This window comes from Cucumis sativus, chromosome 4 (assembly GCF_000004075.3).
Source record: "Cucumis sativus cultivar 9930 chromosome 4, Cucumber_9930_V3, whole genome shotgun sequence".
Lineage (NCBI taxonomy): Eukaryota > Viridiplantae > Streptophyta > Magnoliopsida > Cucurbitales > Cucurbitaceae > Cucumis > Cucumis sativus.
Window position 1 is genome coordinate 25,374,510 of NC_026658.2, and position 12,827 is coordinate 25,387,336.

Sequence of the window (12,827 nt, forward strand, 5' to 3'; positions counted from 1 at the left end):
ATTTCATCTCTACTATATGATAAAAAAAATATTCTATATAGTTTATTGAATGACGTAACTAAAATTGAATCGAGACACTAATAATACACATAAAAATAATCAACTATTTTATATTATCCATATACATACATACCACCCTTTTAGGATATGCCTAAACAATTTCACAGAATAAAATTATTTATACTTGAACTCAATTTTCTCACTATAAATAACATCGACTGTATGGTTACATCCCAGGAAGAATTAGGTTTAACTAATTCAAATTTTTGGTTAAATACAGCAAGTCAACAAAAGAGAACCACTACTTTTAGGAGTATTAGAAAATACTCAGACCTACTCTTGAGAAGGTTATGAATATGTCACAATCAAATATAAAGTTTACTTTTAATACCAAATCAGAAAATTGTATGAAAGTCTAATTCAGAAATAATATAAAATCTAAAAGTCCTTCCCAAGGTTCAAAACTATTTTTTTAAGAAAATAAGTTGGATAAAACTATGAGATTTCAATTGCATTTGATAGGCTATAATAGTATTTGTTTAGTAATAATAATAATAATATGTGAAACACAAACTATTTTAGTCTGAATAGAAAAATAGTAAACATAATAACAAAGAGAAAAAAAGAGGATACAGTAAAAATAAAAAACGAGATTTAAAATAATATAGATTATAATAGTTTAATTTTCAACTAACATGAACATGAGGTGAGCTATTAAGATATGATAGCTCAGCCACCAACTTCCAAGTATAGAAACTATTAGACATTTTAAGTAAATAGATAGAGAACAGAAACAGAACAGGCCAGAAACCAAACTGGAAAAGTTCCCTAACACAACCACAAAAGTCTAAATCTAACATCAAAACATGGCCATCAACACCTAAAGAAACAATCATCATTAAATAAACTCACCCACCTACAGGAATGAATTACAAAATTGCAAGCCACAGATATTCATAAAAATTATATATTTGACCATTTGTTCAAATAAAGAAAAAGACAATGAAAACTTTATTTATATTAAACACGACTCATAAACCCGAGTACAATTGTCTTTAGAAACAAAATCCTAAACTAAGTCTTCTTAGCTAACCAACTAAAAATTGTTCTAAATTTAAAACAAGAAAAGATTAACTTTGTGTAACTCCCACCCACTCTCATAGATACCATAACCAACAACTACTTATTCAAGTTACTTGGAACAAAGGCTGAGAGAAATTAATGAAAACAGATGGCAAATGGGAATAATTATAAAGTATAAGAAATCCAAAGAATGAATGCCGATCAATTTGATGCATATGCCCTAGTTGTAAAAAAAATTCAATGATAATTTGGTGTGGCACCTGTGTTTCCTTCGGAAATATGTACTGGACCTCAATCGCTATTGCCAGCTTTTGCGCGTAAACCAAGTGATGGATTTTTAATGCTATAGCCAGCTGCATTAAGTTCCTCATGTCACAGCAACCAAATTGTCCGTATAAAATGGGGACAATTCAAGCTGGAACTTCGGGACAAAGATGTTTGGTCAGCATCTACCAATAAGACCTGCCACATTTTTACCAATCTCTTTTTTTGTTTCCTCGGACACTGGAACATCTCCGAGGTACATATCAAAGAATGCCCCTGCAAGTATGATTGATATTTTCAAATTAATTTACGTTGGCTCAACATAAGTCTTCCATTTTCATGTCAATTGTCATAGAATCAGTTCAGGTACGTGATATTTCACTTACTACACAATTCCTTGCTACGAACTGCTCCAATAAGAGTGCCTCCCACTGCACAAAAACAGTCAGTTAGTTGTGCTCACAAAAATGAAATCACTATACTGCACATGAAATGAGTGATTAAAACTTTGAATATGAAGGCAGAAAAATGAGGGAGTAAGTGAATGCGGAGGAAAGCAGATGAGTTCCCGGAATAGAAGTCTTCCCCAAACTATGTTGGGAGTATTATTTGGGGTGGATACATATTCAAAATATCACTAAGATAAAGGCATATTAGTTATAAATTAAGAATTTTCTAATCCAATGGTGGTAATAGAGATGGGTGAGAGAGGCGAATGAGGGGGGTGAAGTAAGAATATTTTAGGATGAGGGAGAACCAAGCCTCTTAAACGCTTCGTGAACACTTTGTAATTTTCTAAGCATATAGTTTTAGTTATACAGTAAAATGCAAGATAACATCTAAATTTCCCTCAATTTTGATTTAAGAGTAAGTAGGCTGCACAATAGGGTATTTATGGTACCAAACGTTAATTGATCCAATCATTGCTATAATTGTACTCTCTGCTTACTTTCTGTGATTAGTTGTCCATCAGCTGTCTGTCGGAAATCAATTGTTGTTCCCTACAATATTCCAATTCAAATATTTAATTCTTTGACACACAATAAACAAAATACAGAATGACGCTTTTGATATAGACTTACGACAGGTAATGGGATGTCTTTAGTGAAGAGAGAGCCAAATGTCCTCACACAATGGTAATCAGTTTCTGGATTTGCCTAAGCCACGTATTAATGTAAAAAAATTAAAAACAATAGAAAATGTACAAAAGCAAAGATAGTGGCTAGCTGTATCAGACATTTTACCTTCAGCAATCGTGCTCTAAGTGATTTCTCAAAAGCACTGCAATAAAAAAATCGGGCACGATCGTCAATTAGCTTGAGCAACATATAAACATTGTGAAGGTTAATCAACTAAAATTTACACTTAAGCTGTAACATCCAAGGACACAATCCTGTGTAAATAACAATAAATAAAATAACCATTTAGCAGTAAAACTACAATTACTTATATACAAAACAAATTTTTGAACAACCCACCTAACCTTACAACACTTAGGTGTAAGAATCAGGTCAATCCATGATTCTTAACCATCTAATGAACCCTTGATCTCTTAGCCATTTATTGAGACCATGGCTCCTTTTTACCACTGCCACTAGGCCAATCCATGATGGTTTAGTTATACACAAAACAAATGAAATTTCATAAGGACCTAGATGCCCTAATCCGGTTCACTACATCCAATTACAGAACCTTAAAATTGTTCAAAGACTAAACTGAGAGCAGCAAATCTTCATGTCATGTCTTTATTAAATTATATAAAGACGGGTGGTTAACTTCAACAAAATAAATCCTACCAGAGAACCCAACCATTAACTCATCACCTAGCTGAATCATCTAAGAAATGAGAATCTAAAACAACTATAATAAAGAGTCCGATTTATAGATATGGCAAGTGGTAATATAATCAAACTGGACATACTTCAACTTAAAGTGCTCAACCAATATAATTTACAATTTGGGACTGACTTTTACAAAGCACAATACAGGATTTGAGATGATAAATTCTAATGAACAAGAAAAATATATATATATGATACGCCCGCTGTTTAAAAAAATGGTGGCCAACATTATATGTATCCACTATCCAGCATTCAATTCCAAAGAAAGAAACATACTCTCTTACAGTATTGATTTTCATCCCATTGTAATTAACCACAAGTCTGACAGTCATATTAATATCCTCCCTGCATCATGGTAACATGCAAAAACAAAATTAGAAAGAAGGCAAAAGTAAAGAACTCGCCAGGAAAATTAGATCGAACGTCGGAAAATGGAAACAAAAAAACGTGTTTCATTCAGGCCAGAAACAGTTAATAAGACAAGAAAATCCCTCGGCATAGTCCCAATCATGCTAAACAAGTATTTAGTCTTTTTCCCATCTCCCAGATTATTTTTGAAACTGGACCACAGACAATTGAAATGAAAAATCAAACAAATTATATGTCAAAGCAAAACTACCTCAGGAGGTCCTCATAAAAATCACACCGCTCATTTAATTCATCTGCTGGACTAGAAGCATATTTTGGACCAAGCTTCTCACAGACAGATTTTGGATGAACATCTACAAGGGGAAAAAGTCCATATCTGATCAGTAAAAGATGAAGACAGAAACAAAAAAATAGAGTAACGATAAACCAGTGAACTTACAAAAGCCAAAAGCATAGACCTTCAGGGATTTAATTTTGACTATTTTCTTTATACTGGATCCAGTTCCAACAAGAACCTGCAGCAGCAGTTCATATGATTGGCAATATAACCTAGTGTTGAGTAGAATAGTGTCCAAGGACAATAATACAAAGGATGGGTACAGACTGGATGACAGAAAGCATGAAAACATTTAGAGGAATATCTTAAGGCTACAATCAACAAGCATTCACCTCTGAACTCAAGCAGGAATTATTTTCTGCATCCAAAATGTTGTCTAGCATCATGGGAAATTCAATGCCAGTTTTGGGTTCAATTGCATTCCTTGCCCAGTTCACATCAGGAACCATTAAGCCAGCATGTGTTCTATATGCAACTTCACAGGGTTTCTGATCCATGCTTCCATGGACTTGCACTGCGCTGTTCTCCAATGGAACAGGCATAATATCTGATGATCTGCTGGCTCATGGTAAAAGAACAAGTTCGATCAAATAAATGAAAGCAAGAGTGGAACAAAAAGGAAATTCATACCACTCATCTTCACAGAATTATAACAGCTTACAGGTTGTTAAGTGGAGGAACTAAGGCAGCCGCTACGGTGAGCAAAGGATGCAATTGTTGTTTTCCAGCCTCTTTACCCAGGAGTTTGAGTTTCGATGCAAAACTTCCAAGCTTGCCAAGAAAAATCGGGTTCGAAAGTTCTTTATCCAAATTAAAGCTAAAGTGAAATCCTCCAGACCCAAGTCTACCAGAACGGATGCCCCGAACTTCACTAAAGTTTTTAAAGCTTCTAGAATTTGAACCATGTAAATCATCTGCAATCTCCCGAGTCACATTTGCAGTTGATGTACTCGAGCACCATATTAATAGTGCGCCAGCTATCTTTGAAAAGCAATTAAAGGCTTCTTGAAGTGCTAAACTTCCAGTCATATACAAATTCCTAGACTGAAATAGAGAATTATCCATGAATGAACTAATATGTGAAAACAAATGACCTCCAAAGGGCTCAATCGGCAAGATATAAGGTGAGCCTCCATCAAGATCAATGAAGAACACCCAATTGTTCCTCATATTTCCTCCTTTCTAAAGTTATATGATAATCTCTCACGCTACCTAAAGAACTAAGCTAACAAATATCTACCTTAAGAATGGCAGTGGGACCGATGAAAGGTACAAGAAACCTGCAAAAAAACAAAATATAAATACTGAGAACCAACGCCAGGGAGATTCAATAGATATCAATACTCAAACCATGAATGATGAAACACGCTTAAAAGACTGTCTCAATCAAATAAAGCAAACAATTCAATGATGAAAGTTCAACAGAACAGCACATATGCAATTAAAAACAAAAAAACCCACCAAAACGATACAGATTCTTTCCAAAAATTAAAAAGAAAAAATATAGATATATACGATACCAGGCGTTAATCACAACAATCGGAACAAAAAGAATAAAGCATAGCCGTAAGATCACATGCAACGGCGTAAAGGTACAAAATGCAGAAAGAAAAGTTGAAAAACTGAAAATGTGGAGAATGGAAGAAACGTAGCTAACCCTAGCGAGATCCAGAGGTAAATGGGCTAGGGTTTGAAGGAGGAAGAAAGTCAGTAATCCATTGGGAGATGAGTTGGAATGAGGAATTGGGGAGTAGTTGAGGGATTCACGGTTCCCTCGCAATCGGAGGAAAAATAAGGCGCGTAAAAAACGATTCTCTGTTTTCTGTTTTTGATTCTAAGTTTCTAATTTGGCGATCTTTGTCGTCTCCACCCCGTCCATATCACGTCGACGTATCCTACTTTTCTTTTTATAGTTGCGTTCCCACCTTTCACCTTTCACCCTCCACCCTTTCTATTTCCTAAAAAGTTCTCTTACCTTTATATTTTAGAAATGTATTAAAATTTGAAAGCAAGGAAAACGAATATGGTAAGAAATTAGAGTTAGACGGAAATAATTTCTCAAATTTTTTCTATTTCACACTCACGGTAAACTTTCAAATTTTTGCTATATTTAAAAATATTTCACTAAAAATTGTTTGCGTTCATTCACAATATATATGATATGATAGACTTCTCTTCTATCAATGTCTATCAATAATATACTTTTATAAGTGTCGCCTAATAGTCATTAGTCATTGATATATTATAAAATTTTGTTATATTTTAGTAGATTTGAAACCAACCTTTTAAATTATTTAATTGAAATCTTTTACCTATAATTTTGGACAAAAGTGACATTTATTAAGTTTTTGGTTTATATTCCATTAATGCAACATTTGTTCTACATCATTCACCTGATTTAAGGAGTTTTTATTTATGACATAAAATTCAAAGGGGTGGATTGAAATAGTGCATAATTATAATTACAAATACAAATCATTTAATGTTAACCTAAATAAAATTAAAAGGGATGTAACATAGGGATAAGATGCTGTGAATTAGAGCAAAAAGTAAACATTTAGAAGTTCCTGATATAGTTGAAATTGTAGATGTTGGTGAACTAAACATGTGCTAATCAACTTGGAAGGTTCAATTACCTCAACAAACTAATTTGTTTCAATAATAAGTTTCTTTGGATATATAATTTTACTTAAACTCTCAAAAAAAAGTTCCATTAATTTGAGTAATGCAGAGAAATGGAAGTGGCCCTTCAGAATCCAAAACCAAGTCATAGAAAGGGAAGAAAGGTTGTTGAAGCTCATGAAATTTCACAACAATTTGGAACATCAAATTACATATAGTTAAAAAGATTTCAACTTTGGCAAAATTTAATTTGACACAAAATGTTTTTAAATCAATGAATCAGACTGCCAACTTCTTCAGCTTCAACTTTAATTACTTAAAATGACAATCCAATATAAGTTTGTTCATCAAACAAGAGCGCAACCCTTTTTTTTTCCCATTTTTCTGTGTGAGGAAGGTTTTGTTAACAAGGTCACAATAACCCAGCCTCAAAGAGATTTCGCCGCCTCAAAGTTTCATCTACGAGCTTGAACGTTTTCTTTACAAGTTTCTGATCAAGAGCAGTAGTTCTGTATACCTTAAACACCCGATCTACTCGATCCGGTGCCGTGCTCTTAAAATATAACTCCTCGAATTTTTTCTTCACGAACCTGAATTCATCGATTCAAATGCATCACTCTAAAGTTATTTTAGAAAAACTACAAACAGAGGGGAAAAAAAAAAAGCAGCATTGTCCCTAGCAACCAGCTACAGAAAAGGCTCTGTTTAAGCAGATTAGGAGCCAAGGACGATGTCATCACAGGCAACAATAACAAGAGAGTTTTAGACACATACTCATAGGCATGCTCGATCTCCTGTTTTCCAGTCGAAACCGGCTGATAATCATTGAACCATTCACACACACTGAGAGGGACCTATCACAAGAAGCTAATTCATGTTAATATCTCATGAACTCATCAATGACCTATCCAAGTGCTTTGTAATACTCTCCATCAACACTTACTTTTAGAACCTTTTTCTCGAAGATATCGAATTTGTTGAGAAAAAGCATAAATGACGTTTTCTGCACACAGGATAGACCCATAAAAAATAAAAAAATAAAAAGTTATTATCAACTTGTGAAAAGAAATTTATCGAAACTAATAGACTTGATCATGTAAACAGTAACAAACAGAAAAGAAAACCTCAAAACACTCTTGTTTCAGAACCCACTCAAAAAGTTCCTTCGTCTCCATCATTCGGTTCTTCTGTTCATCCTCAAAAAGTGTTTGATCATACCTGAAACAGTTATCACAGTTTAATCCATTGCAGTAAACTTTAATATAATACTTATTCTTCCAACCAAAATAGACATGGGACCACAACTACTAACTTTATAATTTCAATCCTTTTTGTTCCATTCCAACAACTGAAACCGCTTAATAGCCTGAGACCGTCCAAATAAAAAGAGATATTGTAATAGGACAACGAGTCTCGTCACGTTATAACTATCTCCACATGGGTTGTTAGATCACCAGCTAGTTAAGATCTTCTTTTCCTCTATCAGTTCATACTTTTAAAATTATTATCCTTTCATTTCATTTGGACCAACTTGGTTCACTAACTTCCAAAAGCTATTTTCCAACCTAGTCCCACCCACTCCAGCAGAAAACAAATGAAAAGAAACAATAGAAAAGAAGGTAATAAAAAGCCTCTATTCACAAAACTTTGTTGCACAATTACATAGTCCCAAATGGCATCCCATCTCATCAGCTTCCAGGAGCATCCATGACAACCCAGTCGTTACTCCGAAAACATCAATGAGAATGAAATAGATTTGCAGATTCCAGTGTCTAGGCTTATCTTTTATCATCTACATTTATCAAGACTGCCACAGAATCATAAGTGGGTTAAAAGAGTGATGGTCTTACTCACTAATAGCAGCACAAAAGATTACTGCTGTAACACCTTCAAAAAGATGAATCCATTTTCTCCTCTCATTTCTCTGTCCACCAACATCAAACAGTCTATATACTTCGCCACTCTTTTTATTTTCACCAACGGGGCTGCCAAAATCAAACCAACACCATAATTAATTACAATCCCAAAATTTCATGATAAAGAACTAAGTGCAACATACGAGAGTTCTTTGAATTTTTATTACTTATCTTATACTAATGAATTATTATTATACACATATATATATATCCCAATGAAAATGATTTATTTCTTCCTAGAAATAGAAATGCATCATGAAGAGCCATGTAAAAAATTTACCTAAACTGGATTTCAACAACACCAGTTGTGCGGACTCTTGCATAAAGTACATCCTCCTGTGGTCAAAAAGCACATAAGGAACCAGCTGATATATACACAAATGACTCAATTCTCATTATTCTCAAACATAGGCAGGATATATAATGGCAAAAGGAAGAAATACAGATTACACTAGTTCTTTGTTTAGTGTTGTAAGAAAGTGAGAGAAAATAATTCCACCCAAAGCAACCAAAAGAGATTAATTATATTTTTTGAAAACAAAACTATTTTGTCCATAAAATAGTAATTGCAGATAAATTTTTAAGACAACGAAATCTTTAGAATCTTTAGAGTTGATATTTTCCAAAATTTCAGCTCGTACAATGAACTTAACTGATAAGAGCTTGCTTAAGAGAATTTTCAAACCCTTTGAGCTAGCTATAATAATGAATCTAATACCTTAGTTGGAATATAATTTGCATCAGATAATCTTTGCAAATTTTCCATGAAATATTGTGTGCAATCTGGAACCTGTAGTTCATTTCCACGAGAATACGTTTCCTACAAAGAGAACAAGAACCCTGAGCTAACTTAAAAACTGTTTCGAAATAAGAATCATCATAGTTGCTTTCATTTTAGGGAAATTGCAATGGATGACTATTTTAGCAATAATAATTAAGGATATAGCAACATTTTAAAAAAATTACAAATATAGCAAAATTATCACTGATAGACTTGTATCGCCGATAGACTTCATATGGTATATCAGTGATAGACCAATATTTGCAACATGGTCTATCAGTGATAGACTTATATCAATGATAGAATTTGACAAATTTTGCTATATTTGCAAATTTTTTAAAATTGTGCTATATACTTAATTAATTTGAATTTAATTGCTAAATTTGCAACTATCCCTTCATTTTAAAGGTAGTAAATTCACATGGAGCAACAGCTACCTGAATCGCAGCATCTTTCCAAAGAGTCTCTATATCCTGTGCACGCTCCCTAGTCAAACGCGGGTAATCCAATCTACCTCCGATATCCGATAATTTCTCACCAATATCCTGGTTTGCAATCACATGGAGAAATAATATTAAGCAGGAAAATGTTCACCACGAGTCCCTCCAAGTGTACACATATAAGCTATTAATCTTAAACTTTCAATTTCATCAAATTAAACCCCCCTACTTAACTAATTTTCATTTTCTTTTTGGTGAATTCTGTATAGCTATATGTGTTCTTTTGGCTGGATAAGGCTCGTGTGTATTCTTTCTTTTAGTTGTGTTGGATATTTTTCAGCTTGGGTTGTTTCATTGTTGGATTTAGGTGTTCTTTACCTGAATTTGCGTATTTTGTACGTGATTAATTAGTTAGTTCATAGGAACTTTCCCATTTTAGACCAAGGAAGGTATTAATTACACTGCCCAATTAAAATTTACGGTTTATTAAGTAAAAAGCTTTACAGTATCAAGGGTAAAAATGATCATCACCCTCATATTTATTATTTAATATTTCGGAAAAACAGGTAGTGAGTTCTAGTACCCAAATATATATATGTGTGTGTCTCCCCATTACTGTTTCTAAATCATGAACTACACAATTTCTTTTTGTAACCACCGGTAAAGATCATATAAGATAAATGTTCAAGGTATGTAGGTTCCAGTTTGGCATTGAAGAGATTGATACCTTATTTTCACTGGATAAAACATACTTCGTGAACTCTTTATCATTTTGAGCAAGCTCCTTCGAACCATCATGTAATACCTGAAACGTCAAGTGCAATAAGAGGTTACGGCTCTTGAATTAACAAACAGTACAATATCAACACACTTCACATCAAAAGATCAGTACAATGTGATTTGAAGTTCCCAAAAACCAAAATACAGGATCGACATGCATCTAATCAGAAGATTAGGATATTATGGTTTAAAATTTTTGGACAAATTCATTTGCTCTCTAAATCATGCAGAAAGGGAAATAACCAACACACCCTTTCAAACATTGCATACTTTTATAGTCTGATACACATTTGCATGAATGACTGGAATATAGCTCTTAAGCTCTGCCTCATCAAACCCAGTTTGGAACAACAATTTTATCTGTAAAAAAAAATAAAGTAGAAATGTAAGAAATGTCAGTAGACCAACTTCACTTTGGCCTAGCAGATTATAACAGTAAAGAATTAAAGAGCTTGCCTGCTTAAAAATTGTAGATTTCCCAGACTCTCCAGCACCTAAACAATTGGCAAAATCTCAGCTTATTCGCATAGTCAAAGAAAAAATAGAAGACAAAAACCAAAGGTCATCATCACTAAGTAGCAGTGTAGCACACATACAGAATCTCTAATCCTTCCCACATCAGCCGTGGAAAGGAAATGATTGAGTGTTAACTAATGAAGGGAAATCAAGCATACAAGAAAACTTGGAATGTGGGTTTGGAATGATAACTACAATTATGAAAGTCATATATTATACAACATACTAACTACTGCAAATTATAAACTCATAAACCAAACACTAAATTAACAAATTTAACTCGGAGAAAGAAGGTCCTAGGACATAAAAGTGACGTACTTGCCCTCTAAAGTTTGAAATACTGTTTTCAACATTCAAGTACAGACAAGTTGATTCCTCCTCCATTATAAGTGAAAAAAAAAGGTAGTAAAAGGCCAAAATACACTTACCAAGCAGAAGAAGTTTTTGTATATGTTTTTCAGCCTCTGTTTCTTGTTCAATCCGCCTCTCTATTTCTGCAGCCTGGAAAAGCACACACTACGATCATATAGAACTAAAGATTCGACAAAAAAAAAACCCAAGATAACAACAACACTTTGTTTTTTCAACTAGCACTATTTGCAGAAACAACGAATAATATACTTCTGATGAAGCATGATTCACCTGCGTCTTCTCTTCAGCATCTTGTTCGTTGTAATGACGATTTCTGCTGCAGAGTAAGCCCATATTTCTACTCAAATGAGACAGCATAGAAGACGGCAGAACACTAGTTATACCCGCAAAGATTCATCGCAATGAAATGAGTTGCCAATTCCCTCAAAAAATGCTTGCTCATATTACAATCCTCAAAGCCAGCCTACAAATCAAAAACCCGATTTCAAGCATGCAAAAAAAAAAAAGAAAAAAAAAATCAAAACCCCATTTCCAATTAACTTCAAACTTGATTCAACCTTCCTACATTTTCACTTCCAATTCAAAGAAACAGTTCAAAAAGCACAAAATACAGTAAGAAAAAATGCAATCCAATAAAAACCCAGATAAAAGAAAAGCAAGGAATTCCGTATAGAATACCTAAAAGGGAGAAGGAAGAGAAAGAAAAAAAAAAAAAAAACTGTTGGATCAAATTGAAGAAACCCCACGAGACAAAAACACAGAAATCCCAGTTCAAAGTAAAGATCTAGAAGAAGGTTGAAAAGGGGTAGTGTGAAAAAAGAGTACCGTCGTAAAGGGTGGCGGAATCGGAGGGTCTAGATTTGGCGGATTGGTAGAGCAGCTAAGAGAAACTCGTCGTGTTCTAGGAGTGAAGTGGGGTTTAATCAAAGATTAAAAATTGATTGAAGGAATAAAAAAAAAAAACGAAAGGAGGAGTTTGTGGGAAGAGATAGAAGTGTACGAAAAAAAGAGTATAATTAAGAACAGAATGAAATGGGGAAAATTTTAGTGAGAAAAAGAGGAAAAAATTGTACGTGTCGGCTAAATCAGGAATGAAAGAAGGAAGAAAGAACCGAAAGGTGAGAATCAAAATGCCATTGTTTATCTTTCTCTTCTTTTTCAATTCCAATTTCAATTTCACTTTCAATTTCTCTCCTCAGTCAAAGAGAAGAAAGGACATGGTTCTGAGTTTTTCTTTTTCCTTCAAAAATCAAAGACAGAGTCTGTTTAGAATCAAAAAAATGTTTTTTTTTTCTCACTATATGTTTCTTTTCTTCAATTCTTTAGTATGAATCTATGAGATTGGCATTGGGAAAATACAATTATTTTTCTTTCTTTTTGGGTTTTTGGTTTTCTTCTCAATGACTGATGTGTGTGTGGACTGTGGACCGACGACCGTGGACCGTGGACTGTGGACTCAGCTGCTCCGTCCTTTTGTTGTGTCCTTAAAACGCCAAAAGTTTCAAT

General features: G+C 33.8%; 2 protein-coding genes across 6 annotated transcripts; both read right to left on the bottom strand.

Annotated features, from left to right (window-relative positions):
* Positions 1-986: 986 nt before the first annotated feature.
* Positions 987-5,837, bottom strand: LOC101215752 (fatty-acid-binding protein 2). 4 transcript variants are annotated; one of them, XM_031883840.1, is made up of 12 exons: positions 5,552-5,835; positions 5,135-5,174; positions 4,556-4,938; positions 4,227-4,452; positions 3,997-4,072; positions 3,808-3,910; positions 3,465-3,533; positions 2,592-2,628; positions 2,430-2,504; positions 2,297-2,348; positions 1,734-1,778; positions 987-1,623 (listed from the first exon to the last, which is right to left on the bottom strand). In XM_031883840.1, the coding sequence occupies exons 3-12, from the start codon at positions 4,921-4,923 to the stop codon at positions 1,526-1,528; spliced, it is 1,149 nt and encodes a 382-aa protein (XP_031739700.1). In that variant the 5' UTR covers positions 4,924-4,938; positions 5,135-5,174; positions 5,552-5,835; the 3' UTR covers positions 987-1,525. The 4 variants fall into 4 exon arrangements, with proteins under 4 accessions (XP_031739700.1, XP_011654206.1, XP_004141346.2 ...); XM_011655904.2 differs by having other exon boundaries at positions 4,556-5,174; positions 5,552-5,834; XM_004141298.3 differs by having other exon boundaries at positions 4,227-4,449; positions 4,556-5,174; positions 5,552-5,833.
* Positions 5,838-6,664: 827 nt separating this feature from the next.
* LOC101216232 (guanine nucleotide-binding protein alpha-1 subunit) lies at positions 6,665-12,491 on the bottom strand. Of its 2 annotated transcripts, none has more exons than XM_004141300.3 (14): positions 12,147-12,491; positions 11,592-11,784; positions 11,378-11,450; positions 10,890-10,927; positions 10,704-10,793; positions 10,381-10,458; positions 9,651-9,758; positions 9,151-9,252; positions 8,713-8,768; positions 8,367-8,501; positions 7,641-7,734; positions 7,460-7,519; positions 7,291-7,370; positions 6,665-7,106 (listed from the first exon to the last, which is right to left on the bottom strand). In XM_004141300.3, the coding sequence occupies exons 2-14, from the start codon at positions 11,676-11,678 to the stop codon at positions 6,929-6,931; spliced, it is 1,179 nt and encodes a 392-aa protein (XP_004141348.1). In that variant the 5' UTR covers positions 11,679-11,784; positions 12,147-12,491; the 3' UTR covers positions 6,665-6,928. The 2 variants fall into 2 exon arrangements, with proteins under 2 accessions (XP_004141348.1, XP_031739701.1); XM_031883841.1 differs by lacking the exon at positions 12,147-12,491 and adding an exon at positions 12,000-12,132.
* Between the last annotated feature and the right edge of the window lie 336 nt (positions 12,492-12,827).

Excerpts from the sequence above, each read along its gene's own strand:
- LOC101215752 (XM_011655904.2), bottom strand. The coding sequence starts at position 5,064 with ATGAGGAACAATTGGGTGTTCTTCATTGATCTTGATGGAGGCTCACCT. Across the intron at positions 3,911-3,996 it reads GGTCTATGCTTTTGGCTTTT|ATGTTCATCCAAAATCTGTC; the intron begins GTAAGTTCACTG and ends TTCCCCTTGTAG. Across the intron at positions 2,629-3,464 it reads AAAATCAATACTGTAAGAGA|TGCTTTTGAGAAATCACTTA; the intron begins GTATGTTTCTTT and ends TTTTTATTGCAG.
- LOC101216232 (XM_004141300.3), bottom strand. The coding sequence starts at position 11,678 with ATGCTGTCTCATTTGAGTAGAAATATGGGCTTACTCTGCAGCAGAAAT. Across the intron at positions 10,794-10,889 it reads AATCTACAATTTTTAAGCAG|ATAAAATTGTTGTTCCAAAC; the intron begins GCAAGCTCTTTA and ends TTTTTTTTACAG. Across the intron at positions 8,769-9,150 it reads CAAATTATATTCCAACTAAG|GAGGATGTACTTTATGCAAG; the intron begins GTATTAGATTCA and ends TTTTGACCACAG.